The sequence below is a fragment of the Chlorocebus sabaeus genome, chromosome 3, assembly GCF_047675955.1.
Source record: "Chlorocebus sabaeus isolate Y175 chromosome 3, mChlSab1.0.hap1, whole genome shotgun sequence".
Lineage (NCBI taxonomy): Eukaryota > Metazoa > Chordata > Mammalia > Primates > Cercopithecidae > Chlorocebus > Chlorocebus sabaeus.
In genome coordinates this window covers 62,461,346-62,484,868 of record NC_132906.1, presented here as the reverse complement: position 1 = coordinate 62,484,868, position 23,523 = coordinate 62,461,346, and the positions used below count along the sequence as shown (strand labels likewise).

The window sequence follows — 23,523 nt, the reverse complement described above, 5'->3', positions numbered from 1 at the left end:
CTTTCAGTCTACACTCACTATCTCATCCCTACTAACGCCCAGAGTCCACAGAAGCCAAGGGAGGGAGTAGGCGAGGCTGCGGGAGGGTCCACTTAGTTCATCAATTCCTGAGTATCCTTTAGCACCACAAAAGGCTGAGACTTAATGAGAAAGAAATGAATCACCTATAGAACTGAATATTTACTTTAAAGATGATATTTTCTGTGTGTAATTCACTTATAAATTACGAATTTTATAATTGTGAACTGTCTGTATAACTACCGTGCAGCTTTTCAAGGAACACTCTTTTCTGACATGGTACTAACCTGTTAATTCAACTCTTTGAAACATGTTAATACAGTTCTCAAGGAATTCCATCTAGTCACGTAACACATGTTTGAAGCTGAAAATGCTGAAAGTGAAGAAAAATTGTATCAAAACAGGTTCAGTATGAATATCAACCATATATGGAAGAAACATTTATATGGAAGCCACACCCATATGGATTCACAGTTGTATCAGCCAAGATACTGTAAGTATACCAAGTGTGTTAGTCTAACCATATAGCATAAAGATAGACTTACTTGTGCTATTATGGCATGGTTGTTTACTGCAAATACAAAAGAAAATGAAGCCTACCATGACCTAATTCCATTGTAAATTGGATTTTATTATCTTCCTGTAAGCATACACTTCATTACAAACATTTTATTATGAAAGGATGATCAAAGGAGAAAAATAAATTAATCATACATGTACAACAATATCTCAAAGTATAACTTGTAATTTTCCATTTACTGTTAAACTGACCAGCACTTCTACAGTGATCAAACTATCCTGTGAAAAGAGATGTTTTACATAACCTTATACTTAATTTTAATATTACCAGTTCAATCATATTTAAATTGATTGAAATAGACACAGTGCATTAAAATCTGACACATTCATTCTTAATTTTAGATGTCCAAAAGTTGTGAAAAATTCATCTCTAAGATGTACACTTTGATAAAAAAAATTTTCATTTAAAATGGTTTCTGTTCAAAACATTAGTCATCTATAAAAATAAAGATACATAGGGAATCATTAGCGAAGGAGATTATTTTATATTATTTATTTGTGCCTGTATTTTAATTATTTGTAAAGTCAATGAGAAGATAGTTTTTTTCTAGAATCTAGAGTGCAACATATTTAAAGAGAGAAAGAGGCACACAAAGTAAGACACAAACAGAGATCCAAAGAGACAGAAAAATTGCAAAATGTTCTTAAGACACCAGACTACTTCAGTTACAGCATATGCACTCCTAGGTCAGGGTTCCTAAATCAATAGACTGAAGAAAAACTGCCTTGTCGTCAGAACTCCAAAATATATGGGTCTCAGGAGAAACAAATACGTGGAGCTGTAGATCTAAATCCAAGCTCAACTCTGTGGAAGAAAACAAATTTTACCTGTAAAATAAGTTGAGCTACTTGACCAGTACATTAGAAATTACACAGCAAAATACTCTAAAGACAGGATCCTAGACTCATTTTCCTTTCAAAAGTAGGGGGTGAACAGATAAGGGACACTAATTGCAGCAAACAGAATGCAAAACTGAAAAGCTTAAATAAAAAAGACTGATGAAAGCATAACATTAAAAAGAGAAGTGTTTAACTGTTAAATCATCCAAATTGCTTTGCCAAATTTTGACATGCTTGGTTTCCCGTAGTAAAATCTCCCTTTTTTTTTTTTTTTTTTGGCTTTTGAAAAAAAAAAAAAAGTGAGGAAAAATAACCAGCTGTTCCTTGTATAGTTCAGGAAACAAGTTTGATTTATTACTTTAAGGTTATTTTTGAATGAGCTGCTTGTGGCAGCCAGAGTGCAGAAGTCACTGAGGCCTGTCCACTTGAAGGGCTCAAACTGTTTCCTGAACAGCCCTTCTTCACTCCTCACCTCCGACGGCTATTATTGACAACGTGTGACTGGGGCCTTCTAGGGTTTTATAACAGCAGGGGTCCCAGCCAAACAATTGGGCTGTCAATTACCTTTTCCCCTGTTGTGAAAGAGGGGCCCAAGACAATGCAACTTCTCAGCAGGGAGTTGTGCAGCTCCAAGAATGTAACCCACTCTTGCATCGTTCAGCATTCAAAACCAAGTAAATGGTTGGTGCCTTCACTTTTGTCTGTGTGTGTCGGTGCAAACCAGAATTACTGCAAGGTGTAGATGTCTCCATGGCCGGAATTTTAAGTTCTTGCTAGGGCAAAACTGACTCTCTACATTGTTATCTCTGAGCTTCATGGAAGTTTTTTCTAAGTTCCCAACAGACACAGAAAGTCTCCCTCCCCCCACCTCCCAGCCTCCTTCTGTAAGCTTGTCCTCCGGGAACGCCCAAGCCTCTCTACCTATATTGTGGCTTAAAAAACTTCCTGTGGGCATTGATGACTTGCTGTGAGCACTGTCCATCATCCTGGCCCTTTGTCTGGCAGTCACTTCCATTCGAATTTGACTGACTGAGGCAGCCTGAGTTATTTGTAAAGAACAACAAGGCTTTTCATTCATAATTTTAGTAGGGGGACAGGGTGCTAATGACTGAGCTTGAAAAACTAGGGAATGTGGTATTCAAGGCAGGAAGAAGCCCAACTGGCTGCCAGATGAGGGAAGGAAAGGATGTAGGTGAAAAGTGCCCGCATAAAAAGCCAATGACAGGAAGATCACATGTATACAAATAGAAATTGAGTTTTTAAAAGGTGAGATAATCTGAAGGATGGAAGCAGGAAGGAGGGCAGGGAAGGTCTAACAGGATTTCATTAACTTTGAGGTCGAGTTACGTGCCAGAGTTTACAGAATCCGAAACCCTATAAAGTGTCTACAAAGAAAGTGATCTTTTCTTCCACTGCTGGTTCTCCTACAAAAACAAAAGAAATAAAATAAAAAAACAAAAAAAGGGGAAAACTGGTTTTCACTCTTTTTTGGTACCTTTCACCTGTTCAGACAAAGAGAGTTTGTTTTCCCCCTTTGGAACCAAATCTCCAAAGAATTTACTTTTGGGGTCTCTAGTCCATTTTATGTACATACAGCATGAACATAATGTGTAATGATTTTACATATCTGCTGCTTCCAAAGAAGAAAATTTGCAAAAAGGTAAATTTATGGTTGAATTATTTGTATAGGTAAGTCTTATGTGATTTATCTTTCTTGCAAAAATAGTAAAATTGTGTTTTCTTTTTTTAAATTAAGCAATTAAAAGTCACATTGAAGTTTTCATGTATGATTTTGTTCAGAGATTCATAGAAAAAAATTGAAATAGCAATGTTGCATATTTGCAATCTATTGTGAATTAGCAGAATGATACAAGGTGCTTTAAAAAAATTTAATTCTGTCCAGGTGTGGTGGCTCACACCTGTAATCCCAGCACTTTGGGAGGCAGAGGTGGGTGGATCACCTGAGGTTGGGAGTTCAGGACCAGCCTGACCAACATGGAGAAACCCCATCTCTACTAAAAATACAAAATTAGCCAGGCACGGTGGCACATACCTGTAATCCCAGCTACTTGGGAGGTTGAGGCAGGAGAATCGCTTGAACCCGAGAGGCGGAGGTTGCAGTGAGCCGAGATCGCACCACTGCACTCTAGCCTGGGCAACAAGAGCAAAACTCCATCTCAAAAAAATAAATAAATAAATGTAATTCCATAAGTGAAGAATTTTTCAATCATTTGTAGAAAATCTTTACTATGTTTCTTCCATTAAAGCAAGTCAAATAAAGGCAACAATTGAACAATAACAAATGCTGATTTTTGTAGAGATTGGCAAAAATAATTTTTCAGGTAATGAGACTGTGGCTCTTTCCATGTTTAGTCTATTAGGATTTGCGTTCTCAGGGAGCACTCAGGGCTACTGAGGCCTTGGTCAAAGTTCAGACCCTGGGTTGGGTGCTTACTGATCGTTAAATTCCTAAGCCATGAGCAGACCCAACAAACCTTCCTAAAAACAGAGGAGCTATTGCCACTACTCCATGGCCCACATCCATGATTTCCTTTCATTCTGACAACTATCCTGTTCTGTTCAGTGGGGAAGCAGAGGCATGTACTTTCCATTCATTTCCATCTAAGTACGCAACAAAAGCAAAGGCCAGTGAACAGGTAGCTGAGGAGTTCTAACACTAACCTAAAGTAGGCCTTTAGTGGGCTTGTATTATTATCATTTATTAATTTAATTTCGTCTGTATTTTAAGTGTATATATATATAAATATAAGTATATGTAAATTGAAATAATGTTAGATACACCATGCCATCTTGTGGCTTGCTGTGCCACCTGAGCATATCCTCACAAAAACCCTTAGGTTTTTGAGAAAAGGATTAAATAACTTACCCCAAGTCTTAGGATAAAGATAGATTGAAAGCTCAATCACACCCTGGTTATTCTATATTCAAAGCCAAGTGAAGCCTCACCATGCTCTTCTGTCCACTATCTCTTGGAACCTGAAACCTGAAGCTCAGGCAATTGTTCCATGAATGACAGATGTCACAACTGGCTGAGTCCAAGCCCAGGTCAAAACATGAAGTAAGTGAAGGTAATAACCTTTAGTATCTTCTTAGACTTCCCCATCAGCTACCTCTATCCTCTTCTTTGGTGGTGTATGTTAATAACTGGCTTCCTGGGATTAAAAAAACAAATTTCAACATCTGGGGATGTCTATGTTGTAACCACATTGACCACGGCTAATTCTCTTTTCTTTTCCTTTTTTTTTTTTTTTTTTTTTGAGACGGTGTCTCGCTCTGTCACCCAGGCTGGAGTGCAATGGCACAATCTCAGCTCACTGCAACCTCTGCCTCCCAGGTTCAAGCAATTCTCCTGTCTCAGCCTCCCAAGTAGATGGGATTACAGGCACCCACCACCACGCCTGGCTAATTTTTGTATTTTTAGTAGAGATAAGGTTTCACCACATTGGTAAGGCTGGTCTCAAACTTCTGACCACAGATGATCCACCAGCTTCAACCTCTCAAAGTTTGGGGATTCCAGGCATCAGCCACTGTGCATGGCCACCATGGCTAATTTTTGAACCTGACATTACTAAAAACATGGGAAGAGATGTACATATTCAGCTCTTGCAAGCAGGTATAAGCCTGTTCTAGCACCCACCATCATCTATCCATACTTTGTTTCATGTCTTGTCTACATTCTATTCTTGTTTTTGGTGAGCTATGAATCCCTATTATGAATTCAAAGTATAATAATAAAATGATTTTCATTTATTGAAGGGTTATTAGAAGTCAGACATCTTCTAAACACCACACGCATTAAGCATTTAATCCTCACAGTGATGCTCTGACATAGGAAATTCTTTTATCCCCCACTTTACTAGTAAAGAAACTGATGCACTGGGAGATTGAATAATGTATAAAAGGCCCCCTTCTAGATCAACATAAATCATACTCTATGTGAAGGTTCTTATCATCTTATTTTTTTTAATCTTCCCATGTAATTCTAATACATGGCCAGGGTTGAGAACCATTAACATAGTTAACAAAACAAGAATCCTTGCTATTTGAAAAAAATACAATAACATCCCTATTGCATGTGATTAACTGTATGTTAGGTCTTGGATAAACCTTGATTCAAAGTTCTATTTGGTTGTATAGAAACATATCATACATTGAAAAACAATAGCTCTGTAGAAATAATGAAGTGAGAATGTAGGTTATCTTTAGGATATAATATAGTTTTCTAAAAAAAAAAAAAAAAATTCTGAATAACCTAAGTATCTCAATTCATAAGGTATCAGTAAATTTTATAATGACTTTCTGGCTGTCATTTCAAATATCACTTATTTTTATTTACTTATTCCACTTAATTTTGTGTTACCAGATAAAATACAGTATGAAACATACTAAGAAACTGTTGTTTATCTGTAATAAAAATGTAACTGATTGTTCTACGTTTTTGTTAGCTCTGGCAACTATAGATTAATTTGGGGTGAGAATTCTCATGTTTTGAATCAAAATGTCACATAAAATCATGTTCCTTTATTATCTTTCATCAACCAAACTTGTCCATCCACCACGCTTGGCCTTGAGAGTATGCCAATAAGCAACTTGGCTTTATCATTCATACCAAATAAATTCTGGATGATTCACAGAAAAAAAATGCAAATGTCCAATGAATATAAGAAAATATGCTAAACTTCTGAAGTAAACAAAGAAAAACATGAAACAATGAGACATTCTGCATCACCTACCAGATAAGCACTTATTTATTTATTTATTTTTGAGATAGAGTCTCTCTTTCACCCAGGCTGGGGTGCAGTGGTGTGATCTTGGCTCACTGCCACCTCTGCCTCCCAGGTTCCAGAGATTCTCCTGCCTCAGCCTCCCAGGTAGCTGGAATTACAGGCACCTGCCATCATGCCCAGGTATTTTTTTTTTTTTTCTTTTGGAGAGATGGGACTTCACCATGTTGTCCAGGATGGTCTTGAACTCCTGACCTCAGGTGATCCGCCCACCTTGGCCTCCCAAAGTTCTGTGATTACAGGCGTGAGCCACCGCGCCCGACCTAAGCACTAATTTAAAATCATCGGGAATCCAGTTGGTACGAATGATAATGTTAAATTATAAATGTACTAGAAGGGCCAATATTTTTATAATTTGGCTGCAAGAAGCTATTTTAAGCAACTGAACACAGCCAGAAACCACAAATGAAAAAATTGATAGGCATGAGTTTTCATACAAGTTGAAAATGTCTTGTATGGCAAAACACAAAATAAACGGAAAAATACTGAAAGTAGGTTTGAAAGAGAAATAGAAAATGGGAGAATATTTGTATTTTCAAATAGGATACATCAGAAAATAAATAAATGAAGGACAAGCCTCTCAATTAGAACATGGAAAAAGGATATGAACTTGAATTCACAAAAAGAAAAAAGAAAAAGCAAATGTCCAATGACTATAAGAAAATATGCTTAACTTCTGAAGTAAACAAAGAAAAAATGGAACAATTAGATATTCTGCATCACATACCAGGTAAGCAATGATTTAAAATTTTGACAAAGCTTACTATTGGTCAGGGTTTGGGGAAATAGTCACCCTCACAGACGGGTTAGAAAGGTAAACTGGAATAATGTTTTGGAGAGCATATTAGCAGTATTATTAGAAATTTTAAATATGTACACATTTGATTCAAATTCTATTTTCATGAATGTATCCTAAGAAAACACAAATGTGCAAATATAAAGAAGTATGCTTATTATAACACTATTTATTCTAGCAAAACAACCTGTGCCCAAACCTCCAGATGTCTGGAATCTAATGACTAGCAATATGGAATTTTAAAGTAAATATTCACCAAATATTAACCAGAAATGCCACAATGATGTCTCAAACATACTTACAGAATTCTTTCTGGGATTTTTGCTTTTATAAGTTTAGGAATTGTTTGAGTTTTTTTTTTTTTTTTCATACAGTGAGTATATAATTCAGAAGATAAATAAATAAATCCATTTGCCATTTGGAGAGCAATTACAGGAAAAAAAGAACATGTGCATTTTTTTCTGGAAAATTCTGGAACATAAAGTATTCAGTATAAATTGATGAAAAATGGGTATTAAAATATACTAGAGATTTTTGTTAAAATTCTTTATTACTGAAAGCATTCTAAATCCCTCCTGATCCCTCCTGGTTCTTTTTATAACACCTGCTGAGCCATGATGCTAGTGACCACGTGGAAGAGGTACTTACCCTTCAGATACTGCAAGCTGGCAGAGGGTATTTGATATTAGCTTAGATTTAAAAAGTATCACGATTTGTAATAACTTGAAACGTAGTTATGAAGGTAGAGGAAAAAACAACTTATTTTATCAATTGTATGAAGTTCTGGGGAAATGAATGCCAAACACATGAAAAGAGTTGTTTGTCTAACCTGACAAAAACAAGCAATGGGGAAAGGATTCCCTATTTAATAAATGGTGTTGGGAAAACTGGCTAGCCATGTGAAATATCTATGCCATTACATAATTTATTATAGGTGAATGTATCTGTTCCTCCTAATGGGGGATGGAGCTTCTAAACCATTTCACACAAGTCTTCATTCCAAAAATATATACTTCAATCCAGTGTTGGATAAGAACCTAAACGATGGATAATATCCTAAATGTTCCCTCAAGTGAGAGGGAATTTACATTCTCAAGCTTCCCGATTTCCTGAACAAATAATTCAATGAGTAGATATTCTAGTTAGAAACAACCATACAAGCTAAACAGCTCCTTTCTTCCCTAAAGTGTTTTATGTACTTTGAAGAAGTCATACATGAAAGCCCAGTCAATGTACGGTTAAGATTTAATGTAAGAAACACTCTCTATTACTAGGTAAATATAGCTAAATGCAGTTAAAACTTATTCTAAATCTCTAAATTATTATTCCTGTGTTTATGCAAACATAAAATAAATCAAATTCTACTAAGTTTAAAGCTTTTTGAAAGTATGGCAGCAAAACAGCTAATTTTACTAAATAAACTATCAAGTCCCATTTAACTGAAGTTATTGCAGATACTTATTGAGAACTTCCCATATGCTAGACTGGATAGATATTTTATGTCATCCAATCTTCCAAGTGACCCCCTGCCTCTCTTTTACAGGTGGGGACTAAGGACTAAGGTTAATTATTTCAGTCATGTATTCATTCATCCAATTTTTATTTTTATTTTTATTTATTTATTTATTTTTTGAGACGGAGTCTAGCTCTGTCCCCAGGCTGGAGTGCAGTGGCATGATCTTGGCCCACTGCAAGCTCCGCCTCCCGGGTTCACGCCATTCTCCTGCCTCAGCCTCCCAAGTAGCTAGGACTACAGGCGCCCACCACCACGACCGGCTAATTTTTAGTATTTTTAGTAGAGACGGGGTTTCACCCTGTTAGCCAGCATGGTCTCCATCTCCTGATCTCGTGATCCGCCCGACTCGTCCTCCCAAAGTGCTGGGATTACAGGCGTGAGCCACCGCTCCCAGCTCATTCATTCTATTGAAAAGTAATGTTTGAGCTCCCTGTATGTATTAGGCCCTTCGGTGCTGGACATACAATGGTGGGCAAAACCAGACTTGGATTCCAGCCTTCATGGGCCTTAAAATACAGTGAAAGAGACAGTTATTAATGAAACAATCACAATTATATGTATAGTTGCACTGGAGAAGGTCATGAGAAAAAAAGGTGGGATTTCACCTAGTCAGAGAAGTCAGAAAAAGCTTACCTGAGAATATGACAACAGGGATTTGAAAGATAAGTAGGCCATCCTGGGCTACATTGTGAGATCTTGTCTCTACCAAAAAAAAAAAAAAAAAGTCAATTAGCCAGGCATGGTAGTGGTGCATGCCTGTGGTCTCAGCTACTCGGGAGTCTGAACTAGGAGGATTGCTTAAGCCCAGGAGTTTAAGGCTGCAGTGAGCCAGAATAGGACTACTGCATCCAGCCTGAGTCACACAGCAAGACCGTGTCTAAAAAAAAAAGAAAGAGAATGAAAAAAGAAAGATACATAAGAGTTAATAAAGCAAATAAGGTTAATAAGAAAAGTGCATCAGGGAATAGCATGTAATAAGGCCCTGTGGCAGGAGAGAGGTGCTTCTGAGCCCCTAAAAAGTAGCCTTCATAACTGCAGGGTAGAAAGCAAGAGAGTGTGTAAAAATAGGAAGAGAAGAAAAGAGAAGAGAAGAGGACGAGACGAGACTGGTATAACAGGAGTTTGGTGCGGGAAAACAGCCAGACCAGAGTAGGACCTTGAGGTTGTTTGAAAGACTTGGATCTTTACCCAGGAAGTAATGTGAAGCCAGGGGAGAATTGAAGCAACAGGCAGTCGTGATCAGATTCGCCCAAAGTGGTCTAGATTGCATCCAAATCCAGATATCTTGAACTACCAAAGTCTCTGGAACGTATTATGATATCAAAAGTTTAATCTTGAGCATGTTTTTCTATTAGCAATTACAGTTTAAAAAAAGAAAAAAATAAAGATTTTGAAAATCTAATTTCTGGGTTTTTTTGTTTGTGTGTGTGTTTTTTTTTATTTTATTTTATTTTTATTATTTTTTTTTTTTTTGAGACACAGTCTCTCTCTCTCACCCAGGCTAGAGTACAGTGGCACAATCTCGGCTCAATGCAACCTCTGCCTCCTGGGTTCAAGCAATTCTGCCTCAGCCTCCCAAGTACCTGGGATTACAGGTGTGTACCACCATGCCTGGCTAATTTTTGCATTTTTAGTAGAGATAGGGTTTCACCATGTTGGCCAGGCTGGTCTCGAACTCCTGACCTCAGATGATCCATCCTCCTCAGCCTCCCAAAGTACTGGGATTACAGGCATGAAGCACCCTGCCCAGATTGAAAATCTAATTTTTAATTTTCCTCACATATTTATATATATGATATATATATCATATATAATTTTTAATTTTGCTCATATATTTATTTGCTCATATATTTATTATGTTTAGGATATAATGCAAGAAAGTCTCTGTCGTGTAAAATGAGGGTAAGAAGAATATTTCTCAAAAGTGCAAGGGGATTTCTCACATAGAACACTAACGGCAAACATTTTTCACTAATTGACGGCTTCCTTAAGCTATTTTTAAAATGTGTTCTTGAAAGTTAACAGAGTGCTAACTTCTTATTTGAAATTAGTTTAACACTTAATTTTAATTATTAATATAGTCGTATTTTTCAAAGTAAAAAGTTTACTTTTACCTATGTTCTTTACCCACACATCACCATCCTGTTTGCTAATTTCTTTGCTATATAGTTTAAAACTAGATGTTCCCTACAGCTTTCTTTCCAGTTACCTAACATTTCCATAAAGATTTATTTATAATTTAATATTCCACCTATTAAAAATCATAGCCCTGGTTGGGCGCGGTGGTTCATGCCTATAATCCCAGCACTTTGGGAGGCCAAGCTGGGTTGATCACTTGAGGTCAAGAGTTCAAGACAAGCCTGGCCAACATAGTGAAACCCACCTCTAGAAAAAATACAAAAGTTAGCCAGACATGGTGACAGGCTAATAGGTAGCCTGTAGTCCCGGCTACTCAGGAGGCTGAGGCAGGAGAATCACTCGAACCTAGGAAGCAGAGGTGGCAATGAGCTATGATCGCACCACTGTAATCCAACCTGGGCAACAAAGCAAGACTCTGTCTCAAAAAACAAAACAAAACAAAACAAAACAATCATAGCCTTAACAGAATTGTTTCAGTCACTTCCTAATAATTACGCAAAACACAACGGTAATTTCTAGAAGAGCAGAATGACTTCTGCCATTAAAGAATTCAAAAACTGTGAATTTCCTCTTACAAAATTAAGACTTTAAAATATTATCTTATTTTAATCATACTTCTTAATTTCATTCATTCATTGGAAAGCATTTATTGAGTGTCTAGTGTCTACAGAGATCTTTCTTTTTTTAAGAATGAAATGCTGGGCTGGGCACAGTAGCTCACTCCTGTAAGCCACTTTGGGAGGCTGACACAGAATGATTACTTGAGCCTAGAAATTCAGGGCCAGCCTGGGCAACATAGTGAGACCCCATTTCTACTAACAATTTAAAAAAATTAGCCTGGCGTGGTGGCATGTGATTGTAGTCCCAGCTACTTGTGAGGCTGCGGTGGGAGGATCCCTTGAGCCAGGGAGGTCAAGGCTGCAGCGAGCCATGATCACACCATTGCACTTCAGCCTAAGCAACAGAGTGACACCTGTCAAAAAAAAAAAAAAGAAAAAAAAAAAAAACAGAGAGAAAAGAAAAGGAATGAGAGGGTGAAGAATCTTCCTGTTTCAATTCCACGTTCCAAAGAAGTCCAAGTCAGCCTTGATATACAGTCCCCAGATCCTTGAAGCAGTCTCTCCTGTAAAGTTCCATCCAACACAGTATGCACAAACAAAGCGATTTCTACCTACCACAATATTCTACCACAATATTCTACCACAATATTCTCAAATGATTCTCTGTAACTTCAAAACACTTCCTGTCCAAAGGAACAAACAAACTAAATCTGCATGCAATCATAGTCCGTTTACCAAATAGAACAATTTTGGACCTGATCTGTTAGCGGAGGTTAATTCTGAGCTGGCCGGGAGCCCTGATATTGTGTGGCATCTGCACAATAAGAATGGCTTAAGTGGAATCTGTTTAACTACATCTTTCTTAGAGAACAGGTTGAACTTCCTATGCCCTTTTGACCAAGTGTCCACATAATAGGAAGTATAAAACCAAAACCCTCCAACTATTCAGAGGCTAAAATCTTCCAACTGCTACTAATCTTGGCCAGTAATATCCTAATACTAATTTCAATTCATGATTTTCACTGATATGATACTTTAGCATCTGGGTTAAAAAGATTCCAGAGCACAGAGGATCAAATGTTAAAAACAAACCAAAACAAATAAACCTAGGGCTATTCAGGGAAATGCAGTGAAAGAATGCAACGTCCTCACTGATCACATTTTCTCTGCACACATCAGTCCTACAAAGAAGTTTAATCTTCAAACCAAAGGACAAATAAATTGAAAAAATAATGAGAAAAATAGTGTTGGCCAGCAGAGAAATTCTGTTTCTGCCTTGTTACAGAACTTCAGTTCACATCAGACCTTGCATAAACTGTAGTCATAATGTGCATACGTTTCACAGTATTCATTAATTAACCAGTAAAAATCACCAGGTGGATCCCAGTTGAATACAAGGCCTCCAGCAAAAACCAGACCCACAGGAGCCTGGAGCTCAAGGTCGACTCAGCAACACCACTCCTCTTACCCTGAGATAACCCCAGAGCTTTCCCCCAGTTTAGTTAGGGATAAAGAATATATCTCCAAAGAAGGTTAGATCCAGAGATAACTGTTTCCAGTCCTTCAAGCAATCTAGATAAGAACTCAAGTGGTCTATTTTGAATTCCTTTGCATCTTTTGTTACGGCCCAGAATTTGGGAAATTCAAAAGTGAAATGACTAGAGTCACGGTTGTCAAAACAAAAGGTCCATCATTACAAAACCCTTTGTCTTAGGAAGGTCCCTGAAGAGGCCATGCAGAGACTAATTTTACTATTTCAACTGGGCTGTTAAGAGAAATAATGGTTGAAAGCCCCAAACTGTTAGTCCTGGAAGCAGCATGCACTGTTATGTTCTGTGCCATCTTCAAATAGACTGCCTTGGTAATAGAACTAACAAACTAACCAAATAGCTATTCATTCTTCTTTTTCTCACGAATGTGTGATATCATTTCAAGATATCAGTACTAGGACTAAACCTATTAAGGCCAAGTGGCTTGCTCAATCCCAGAAAGAAACAAGCTACAGTTGCTAAAAGCTGCACTCTCCCGTTACTACAACGTAAATCCAAAGCTTACACCAGCCAGCAAGTGCAATCTTACAAATATCTCACTTCAACTCACGCAACACAACTACTAGAAAAGAAACATGTCTATTGCTGTCTTCAACCAAAGATTGGGAAAAACAAATTCACATATTTTATGTACTGTCTCATTGAAAAAAGTTGAGATTATAGTTGTAAGATGAAGTAATTATAAATAAATGAATACAGAATATAAAATGAAGCCAGAGATGACAGATCCCAGTGTGTGACCAGAATCCTATTTAACAAGTACTAGGAAGGTATGTTACTTGGTGAGTTTTAGAAACTTGGGGCCAAGCGCGGTGGTTCATGCCTGTAATCCCAACACTTTGGAAGGCTGAGGTGGGTGGGTCGCCTGAGGTCAGGAGTTTGAGACCAGCCTAGCCAACATGGTGAAACCCCATCTCTACTAAAAAAATTACAAAAAATCAGCCCGGCGTGGTGGTGGATACCTGTAATCCCCGCTACTCGGGAGACTGAGGTAGGAGAATCACTTGAAACCGGGAGGCGGAGGCTGCAGTGAGCCAAGATATCACCATTGCATTCCACCTTGGGTAATAAGAGGGAAACTGCATCTCAAAAAAGAAAGAAAAAAATTTAGAAGTGAATTATTGGTGCAGCATAGATTTCCATGGATTCTGTATTTTCCAGCATTAGGCAAATGGCAGCACCTGTTCATGTGTCAGGGTTGCCTCTCTAGAACTTTCCACAACACATTTGAAAATAAGCTGTGTGTGTGTGTGTGTGTGTGTGTGTGTGAAGTTTTGCTTTACATTCTATCATACTTGTTTTTTTTGTTTTTGTTTTTTTTTTTAGCTGGGCGTGGTGGTGGGCGCCTGTAGTCCCAGCTACTCAGGAAGCTGAGGCAGGAGAATGGCGTGAACCCAGGAGGCGGAGCTTGCAGCGAGGCGCGCCACTGCACTCCAGCCTGGGCAACAGAGCGAGACTCGTCTCAAAAAAAAAAAAAGAGAGAGAGAGAGAAATAAATTGTTTGAGATATAGCTGAAGTGCCTATCTACCTCATACCTCATCCCTGTCTCCTCCTTCCCACCTCAGAGGCAACCACTGTTCTAAAGCTGAGTGTATCACTCCCACGTGCATGTTTATACACAAATAATATACAGTAGGATTTGATGTATTTAACCTTTACATACATAGTAATTAGCTATACATTGATTGTACTTTTTTTTTACTCAATCTACTTTTTGAGACTTATGTTGACGGATGCAATTTTAGTTCATTCTTTTTAACAGAGAAAAACTGTATTATTAATCCCCTATTGATGGACAGTTAGGTTATTCTCTAACTTTTGCTCTAACAAACAATGTTACAATGAATTTTTCTTTTCTTTTTCTTTTTCTTTTCTTTTCTTTTTTTTTTTTTTTTTTAGACAGGGTCTCACTCTGTTGCCCAGGCTGGAGTGCAGCCGCGCAACCACAGCTCGCTGTAGCCCCAAACTCCCAGGCTCAAGTGATCCTCCTACCTCAGCGTCCTGAAAGCTGGAACCACAGGCATGTGCCATACCACACTCGGCTACTTTTTTATTTTTTTATAGAGACGGGGTCTCCCTATGTTGCCCAGGCTGGTCTCTCACTCTTGGGTTCAGGTGATCCTCTCACCTCAGCTTTCCAAAGTGCTGGGTTTATCATATTTCTTAAAGTATCTTCCAAAATTAGTTGCAGTTATAATTTTGGAATGTAACATGAGAATCAGTTTGGGGACACATTACAGTAGCTGCAGTAGGCATTTCATTGTGCATGCATCACACATACACAACAACATAGTTCCTCTTCTGGATTATAATTCACTAAGTAAACTTTGGAGGCACAACATGGTATCTTTACACACTTCATTCTCTGAGAAAGAGTAACAACTGCAGTAATTAATATAAAGACTAAGGAGTAAATTAGAAAGAATCAAACGGATTCTTGTGTTTATCTTGAACTTAAGTTACAGGTTAAATGTTTTCCCAGCCAGCAAACTGGAGATTGTGAGGAAAGGGGGTGGGGGGGAAGAGTTAGATGACCTGAGATTCTTTATAGCTCATGGAAGATAACATAAATTCCTAGATTTTCCCAAAAATATAAGGTTCTCTAAACAACTGGAAGTTCCCGATCTAAATTCCATTGCATGCTTTGATACCTAACAATGTGTCTTCGCAAAGTTCCTGTAGCGCTGGGAGACGAGCAAGGCACAAGTGTCTCCTAGAAAGCCGCCATCGAGTGTAGGAGTTTGGAGAGGCGAAGAGATGGCGTTGCTTTCACCTGCTCTGCTCGAGACTTGCTGGCCGCACACCAGCAGCACGTTCCCGCCTGGCCTTGCACAACCAGGCTTTGGCCCTCTCGAGCAGACAGGAGGGAAAGCTATCTTCTGTGTCATTTATATTAATAGCTTTGTATTCATTTTAAACCAACCTGCCTAAAGCATACACGTTTTGGAAGGTAACCCAGCCTGTTCGCGTCGAGTCCCGGAGAAGAAAGCCGCCTCAGGCCCGCGCCGGGCGGGCGACCCCTGGTGGCCAGATGGGCTGCGAGCACAGCGGCGCCTGCGTTCACTGGCGGCTCAAGGGATTCGGGCGTCCGGCGTCCTGCTGTGGCCATAGAGGCCCAGCTGTCTTGCGCCCACAGCCCCGGGACTCTCGGCAGCAGTCCCTTGTAGCCTTGTCCACCCTCATCTTAGGGGTCGGGGGACGTAGGCCAACGCCCGGAAATAACGCATGCCACGTCCCTTGCCATCTCTGGTTCCAAATCCCTAGAGAAAGAGGAGAGCCTTAGAGAAACATGGAGAAGTCAGGGTGAGAGCGCAGCGAGGCAGAGAGCGCGCTGGGGACGTTCTAGAGCGAGAGCTCAGAAGAAGGCAGCTAGTTCCAGGGTAGCTGCGAATGGATTGGGTTAAAGCTGGACGAATGAAGCACCATGTTTTCCTAACACTGCTTTCAAGAACACCCCGCATGGGGCAAGATCACAGGTGCTATTCGGGAGTTTTGACCGTACAAGCAGGTAATTCCCTGTGAAGTAAAAGCATTCTGTAAGTCGCTCGACACAATGCAGTATTAGGCGTGTGTATGCGCGAGTTTTAATTTTCCACTGGTGCTCCCACGTGAAGGCACATTTCTTAAAAAAGGAACGGCAGCTAGGACAGTGCATATGTATGCATTTTCTACGTTTATTTTTTTTTTAATGGGAAAGAATAGTACACCTTCAACATGGACAACAGGATCTTAAGAAATGTTCTAGGTGGCAAGAAAAATGGGAAATGAAGGATTACTTTTAGTTAAGGGAAGAAGGAAATCTGCAGGGAAACAGTGAGCCAACCCTTCCCTCCCCCTCCCCCCCCATTTTGGAAGCCCATGCTGTCGCCCTGAGTAATCATATTTCTGTCTATTAATGAATTAAGTTAAAGGGCTTAGACTGTAGACTTTAGCTATTGCATGAAGCAAAACAGTAAGGAAGCTCTTCAAAAAGCCTCCATTCATAGATAACCCCCCTTAAAAATGAAATTCTAATAAACGGAAAAACTACAAGTCGACACACTCAAAAGCCAATCCCAGCAAGAGCAGAAGGTACTTGAAACTCGAATCTGCATTCCGTTCCTCCCGTACAAGGCTCGGAGGTGGGGGAGGCGGTTTGTGCTAGTGCCTGGTGTATAATCGGGTTAATCCAGTAGACAAAGAATAAACCAATAGCCCTCCCACCTCACTTCCCGCTCCCCTTCCCCTCCCCCTTCTTCTCCCCCCGCCCCAGCCCCCGTCACCCCCTCCGCAAAGGGGAACAGAAAAGGGGAGAGGTAGACTTGAAATGGATTCCGGATAAAGTCTTAAAACCTGCAACTTGTTTTTCATGCTAACCCTGCGTGGCCTGGATTAGTCTTAAATGTTCATTCCCCTTTCCTGGTGGCAAGGAGAAAGTTCCCTAAGTCAGCTCGAGCCTCTGGCTCGTCCTCATTGCCTCTGGGGAAACCTTAAGGTCAGTGTTTCCTTGAAACTAGATAAACTGACCCTGCAGTGCCCAGCCCGGCCCCGCGGGCGCCCCGCGTGACGGCGCCCGGGCTGCAGGACCGGCCTGGGGACGCGCGGGGCGGCGCGGTTGCCCTTTTGAATGCCTCCTGCGGCTCGGAGCGCTGGCGGGCGCTGGAGTGTGAGTGAATGTAGCCCCGCGGAGCCAATGAGCTGGGACCGGATGCGATATATCCTCTGGGACAACAACTGCTCTGTTCCGCCTCGGATCCACATGACGCCATTTACTGCTGCCGCGGCCGCCGCAGAGCTCCCTGCCTCCTCCGGAAAGGCGAGGGCGCAGGCCAACGGCGAGCCCCCCCCGGGCGGGCCCCAGACCCTCCTCCTCCTCCTCCTCCTCCTCCTCCTCTTCCTCCTCCTCCTCCTCCGCACCCACCGCCCCCGCCTCGGCCTCGCTGCCTCGCCTCCACAACGCCCAGTCTGCACCGCCGAGAGCTGCGCGCCGCAGCGCTAGCGGAGGAGAGGGGCCGGCGGAGCGCGCAGCGCCCAGGCCCCCGCGCCCGCCCGGCCCGGCCCGCGCCCCCGCTCAGCCTCGGCTACGACGCGGCTGCGGCCGCACCACTTGGCGATCTGGCTTTAGGTTCTTCGTAAGGCCGTTTTCTTTTCCCATTCGCTCATCTGCCAGGAAAAGGGACTTGCCGTTGGCGCTTCGGCCTCTTGTTCATTGAGAAAAAAGAGGAAATACTCCGCGTGCGCTTCTAGAAGGGGGGTCGTCTCCAGCCTCGCACCCCAGAGTGTTCATCAGCGGGGAATTTGGCTCCGAATTCTCCTCCTTTTTTCTCCCGCCGATTGCTCGGAAGTTGGACTGAAGCAGAGGTTGGAAAGAAAGGGAAAAAAGTTTGCATCGAGACTGGATTTATTTGCACATCGCAGAAAGAAGAGAATCCAAGGGAGAGGGGTTGGTGCAAAGCCGCGATCACGGTGAGGCACGTTTGGCTCTTCCCCTCCTGGCGCCGTGGCCGGCGCGTTGTGGGCAACATGGAGTAGGTGCAGCCGGACCAAGAGTTGGGTCCGTCTCTCCCCGAGCCTCCCCTTCTCAAATCCCGCAGGGTCTTCGCGAGGATCCGGGGCGCTCCCCGCGAACCTGCCTTGCCCGGGGCTCGGGCTCGGCCTGCCTCTGCGGGGACTTCTGTATGCACCCCGTGCAGTGTCCCCGGCAGGCGACCCCGCGCGCCCGCGCTCTAGGGGGTTGGGACGGAGGACAGCTCGCAGCCTGCTCACAGCCGTGCACTGGCCACGAATTCGGCGCTGAGAGCGAGAGAGGGAGAGAAAGACACTTTGTATTTTCCAGGTCGCCTTTGCAGGCGCCCGCATTTCTAACCTGTTCCTCCTCTTGGTGGAAGGCAAAGTCCGGAGAGAGGCTGTCCCTAGGCGGGGCGCTGGTGGGGCTGGGGGACACGGGTTGCTCGCCTCGGGGGCAGGAGACCCCCAGGGTGAGAAAAAGGCAGGGTGCCGGGTGGAGGGAGTCCCCGCCTGTTCCGTGTGAACAGTCTAGCCCGGAGCGGGTGGGAACGTCGCCCTGCCTGGCGCCGGGTCTCTGCGGTTCGGAAGTGCAGCTCTCTCTCTTTTCCGTTCTTCGTGGTCAGCCTAGGTCACACTTATTTTATTTTTAGAAGCTCAGGCTGACCCAGCGCAGGAAGAAAGTCATCAAGCGGTCGCGATCATTTTCCATTACCTGAAAGTAGGTGGCAAAAGAGGCAGTTTTTTATTTCCTTTTGTTGTTGTTGTTGCTGTGTTTTAATTTGGATTCTTGTGTGTTTTTTACAAAGCAGTTTCTGTGTCCGTTTGCCCCACCCTAGAGCTGAAGTTCTTTTCCCCTAATCCTCAGTCTGATCACACACTGTTCTTAATGGGGGTTTCAAAGCACTTTCAAAGGGGAGGGGGGACTGGGAAAGAGAAGAGAGGCGGAGGTGGGGAGTCCAGCTTCGAAGGAGGAGGCCAGGGATCGGATCGGCAGAAATCACTTAAAAAATAAAATAAAAAAGCCCCCTTTTCTTTCAAAGATGCTACTTTGACTGCAAGCAAATCTGCACCAAAAGTTTACAGCTCCGGGAGCTGGGTTCTGCGCGCCCGGAGTGAGCAGTGGGGCCCTGGAAAATGCCCTTTTAAAAAAAAAAAGCAATTTTTCTTTCACTTTAAGAAATATGATATCTTTTTTTTTTTTTTTTTTTTTTTTTTTTTTTTTGTCTTTCTCGACCCAAAAGGAGATAGGCGTGTGCAGATTATAGGCAATGCTCCCTTCGGTCAGTGCAGCGTGGAGTCGCAGTGTGTGCGTGGGTTGGACTTGTGCGTCCCGGCTGCGTGTCTCAGGCAGGGCTTTCGTGCTCGCCGTGTCAGGGTGGCAAACCTGTGCCGGATGTCCGAGGGGCTTTGCAGAAAGCCTAGCAGTGGACTGCGTGACCTGTGCCTCGGGGCAGAGTGGCTCCTTGGGGCTGCAAGGCAGTTCCCTAGAGTTGGGGGAGATCTTAACTGGGGAGAGGGAGGCGGGGGAAGTGTGCTCCTGCATTTCGTGACACGTCCCTTTCGGAGGCGCCCGCGGCCCCCGCCTGTCTGTGAGTCTTGTCTGTGAGTCTTGGGATCGTAAGCAGGGGGGCAGCCTGGCCCTTGGACAGCGTCAGTCCGCCTGGAGAAACGTACCCAGGGGATCGTACCCAGGGGATCAGCTGTGTCCCACCTGCTGGGGACGGTGTTGGGGCCCAGAGAGGCGATGAACTAAGTGAAAGCAAAGGGCAGCGTTGTCTTCTGCCATTCTTTTGGAGGTGAGGAGATCCGGTTTCCAGCGCTGCCTTGCTCCGAATTGGGAGACGTTTGTCACCTGCCTTGTTCGCTGTGGCCTCTATTCTAAAGAGCGGAGGTTGGATAAAGGTCCGCTTTTGCCTGTTTTATGCTTTTTATTGCCGTATAGGCTTGGGAAATTGGGTGATCGTTTTGAAATTGAAGAAGGACTATAGTTTAAGGAATTCCTTGACAGAATGCTAGATATGAAATATGACATTTGAATTTTTAAAACACTTTTCTGGTTATCATTTCGTTTGTGTTCTCAATTTTTTGAAAACAGAAAATTAGTTGAGCTTTTGACATGCTTCATTTCTAAAACAGGGAGAACAACCTTTTAGCAGCAGAATCTAAGGTGGTGTTCTAGGCTATCAGACTGTAAAATATTTAATTCTAAAGTTGTTGAGAAGTTGAAAATAAATTCTTGTCTTCTTGTTGTTGTGTAAGTTTGCTTTAATGTGTTTCTGGCATCTAATAGGATTTGATTTGCTTTTAGTTCTATAACTTTGTGCTACTATACAATTAATTAAAAATGGCATGATTGTTATAAAATTTTTAACTGTTTTGAGTATTTACTTTTTTGCATGCCATATTAATTCTACCGGGTTTGAAAAAGTTACAGAATACCGGATACGTCACAGTTAAAGTGTTTGATGTAAAAGTAAAAACTAAGAACCAGAAAGAATCTTCTAGGCTGCATTATTAACACTTAAGGCAAAAATGGCCATGACAAATGGAAACCTATTTCAAATTTTGAAAAGATTTTCAACTTTTGAAAACGTTGGTAGCAGTGTTATATTCCAGCGATACTTTCTTGCGGTTCTTACATTGAACCTGAGCCTTACAAATTGTTATGTTTCTTCGAATAAGGTGTTCTTACTTAAGTGACTCAAAGATCAGCTTTGTGTTGTTGTACATCACGGGATTACAAAATTGTCAGTAGCCAGTCGTAATTTTTACTTTTGGGTACAGGCGTTGTTGATCATATGGCTAATACCTCCCCACTGCCATTCCATTTCAAATCCTGTTTCTCTAGGGAAAGTGGGAAGTGAGGAGTCAATTCAGGTGGGTGGAGAGTGGGAAGTATCTTAGAGTATCAACCGTTCTTTCCTCTTGGCTTCCTCAGGAGTTCAGATGTGTTCTAAGCCTGCTGGAGTGACCACACTTCCAAGACCTGATGGAGGCCAGAGCTCAGAGTGGCAGCGGGTCACAGCCCTTGCTGCAGACGCCCCGTGACGGTGGCAGACAGCGTGGGGAGCCCGACCCCAGAGACGCCCTCACCCAGCAGGTACATGTCTTGTCTCTGGATCAGATCAGAGCCATCCGAAACACCAATGAGTACACAGAGGGGCCTACTGTCGTCCCAAGACCTGGGCTCAAGCCTGCTCCTCGCCCCTCCACTCAGCACAAACACGAGAGACTCCACGGGCTGCCGGAGCACCGCCAGCCTCCTAGGCTCCAGCACTCGCAAGTCCATTCTTCTGCACGAGCCCCTCTGTCCAGATCCATAAGCACGGTCAGCTCAGGGTCGCGGAGCAGTACGAGGACAAGTACCAGCAGCAGCTCCTCTGAACAGAGACTGCTAGGATCATCCTTTTCCTCCGGGCCTGTTGCTGATGGGATAATCCGGGTGCAACCCAAATCTGAGCTCAAGCCAGGTGAGCTTAAGCCACTGAGCAAGGAAGATTTGGGCCTGCATGCCTACAGGTGTGAGGACTGTGGCAAGTGCAAATGTAAGGAGTGCACCTACCCAAGGCCTCTGCCATCAGACTGGATCTGCGACAAGCAGTGCCTTTGCTCGGCCCAGAACGTGATTGACTATGGGACTTGTGTATGCTGTGTGAAAGGTCTCTTCTATCACTGTTCTAATGATGATGAGGACAACTGTGCTGACAACCCATGTTCTTGCAGCCAGTCTCACTGTTGTACACGATGGTCGGCCATGGGTGTCATGTCCCTCTTTTTGCCTTGTTTATGGTGTTACCTTCCAGCCAAGGGTTGCCTTAAATTGTGCCAGGGGTGTTATGACCGGGTTAACAGGCCTGGATGCCGTTGTAAAAACTCAAATACAGTTTGCTGCAAAGTTCCCACTGTCCCCCCCAGGAACTTTGAAAAACCAACATAGCATCATTAATCAGGAATATTACAGTAATGAGGATTTTTTCTTTCTTTTTTTTAACACACATATGCAACCAACTAAACAGTTATAACCTTGGCACTGTTAATAGAGAGTTGGGATAGTCTTTGCTGTTTGCAGTGAAATGCTTTTTGTCCATGTGCCATTTTAACTGATATGCTTGTTAGAACTCAGCTAATGGAGCTCAAAGTATGAGATACAGAACTTGGTGACCCATGTATTTCATAAGCTAAAGCAACACAGACACTCCTAGGCAAAGTTTTTGTTTGTGAATAGTACTTGCAAAACTTGTAAATTAGCAGATGACTTTTTTCCATTGTTTTCTCCAGAGAGAATGTGCTATATTTTTGTATATACAATAATATTTGCAACTGTGAAAAACAAGTTGTGCCATACTACATGGCACAGTCACAAAATATTATACTAATATGTTGTACATTCGGAAGAATGTGAATCAATCAGTATGTTTTTAGATTGTATTTTGCCTTACAGAAAGCCTTTATTGTAAGACTCTGATTTCCCTTTGGACTTCATGTATATTGTACAGTTACAGTAAAATTCAACCTTTATTTTCTAATTTTTTCAACATATTGTTTAGTGTAAAGAATATTTATTTGAAGTTTTATTATTTTATAAAAAAGAATATTTATTTTAAGAGGCATCTTACAAATTTTGCCCCTTTTATGAGGATGTGATAGTTGCTGCAAATGAGGGGTTACAGATGCATATGTCCAATATAAAATAGAAAATATATTAACGTTTGAAATTAAACTGAGCTGTTTTGTCGTCTTTTATCTTTTGTTTCTTTCAAGTGTGAGAAACTGCATTTTATGTTAAGGGTAACGTTTTAATGAAATAGTTAACCACTTTTCTGTAGAATTATTTTGTGATTGCTGCTTTAAAGTAAGCTGGATTTGATGACTTTCAGAGACAATTCTAGCAATCAGCAGAACTAACAACATTTGACTTAATATCTATACTTATAAGAGAGCTTATTTTAGCTATGGAATTGTTCTTGTTCTTCTCCCCCCCGCCCTTTGTTTATTTTTATATTTGCAGATTATCTGACTTGTGTTTATTTTGCAGAGGTTTTTGTTTTTTGTTTTTTGTTTTTTTTAATCTTTGAACTGATTTATTCGGGAGACTTTCCTTAAAAATTAACAGGTGTTTTCTTTATATACAGTATCAAGGATTAATTCCATGAGGATAATTCAAGACTAGTGAAATGAGTTTAGCTCAACAAACATTTATTGAATGTCACCTGTGTCTCAGACATGCAGTAT

The 23,523-nt window shown here is 41.7% G+C and overlaps 1 protein-coding gene and 1 long non-coding RNA gene across 4 annotated transcripts in view; one reads left to right on the top strand and one right to left on the bottom strand.

Annotated features, from left to right (window-relative positions):
* LOC140711463 (uncharacterized) overlaps window positions 1-9,352 on the bottom strand; it is a 44,106-nt gene extending 34,754 nt beyond the window's left edge. Inside the window, exons 1-2 of the long non-coding RNA XR_012092677.1 lie at window positions 9,188-9,352; window positions 306-391 (exon numbers count right to left, since the gene is read on the bottom strand). This is a non-coding gene — a long non-coding RNA (uncharacterized lncRNA). The remainder of the gene's footprint in view (window positions 1-305; window positions 392-9,187) is intronic.
* Window positions 9,353-17,514: 8,162 nt separating this feature from the next.
* Window positions 17,515-23,011, top strand: SPRY2 (sprouty RTK signaling antagonist 2). Of its 3 annotated transcripts, none has more exons than XM_007960665.3 (2): window positions 17,515-18,249; window positions 21,230-23,011. In XM_007960665.3, exon 2 carries the CDS (start codon window positions 21,281-21,283, stop codon window positions 22,226-22,228), a length of 948 nt encoding a protein of 315 aa, XP_007958856.1. In that variant the 5' UTR covers window positions 17,515-18,249; window positions 21,230-21,280; the 3' UTR covers window positions 22,229-23,011. The 3 variants fall into 3 exon arrangements, with proteins under 3 accessions (XP_007958856.1, XP_072870531.1, XP_007958857.1); XM_073014430.1 differs by lacking the exon at window positions 17,515-18,249 and adding an exon at window positions 18,758-19,009; XM_007960666.3 differs by lacking the exon at window positions 17,515-18,249 and adding an exon at window positions 19,491-20,193.
* Window positions 23,012-23,523: the final 512 nt, after the last annotated feature.

Coding starts and splice junctions, on each gene's coding strand:
- SPRY2 (XM_007960665.3), top strand. CDS start 21,281: ATGGAGGCCAGAGCTCAGAGTGGCAGCGGGTCACAGCCCTTGCTGCAG.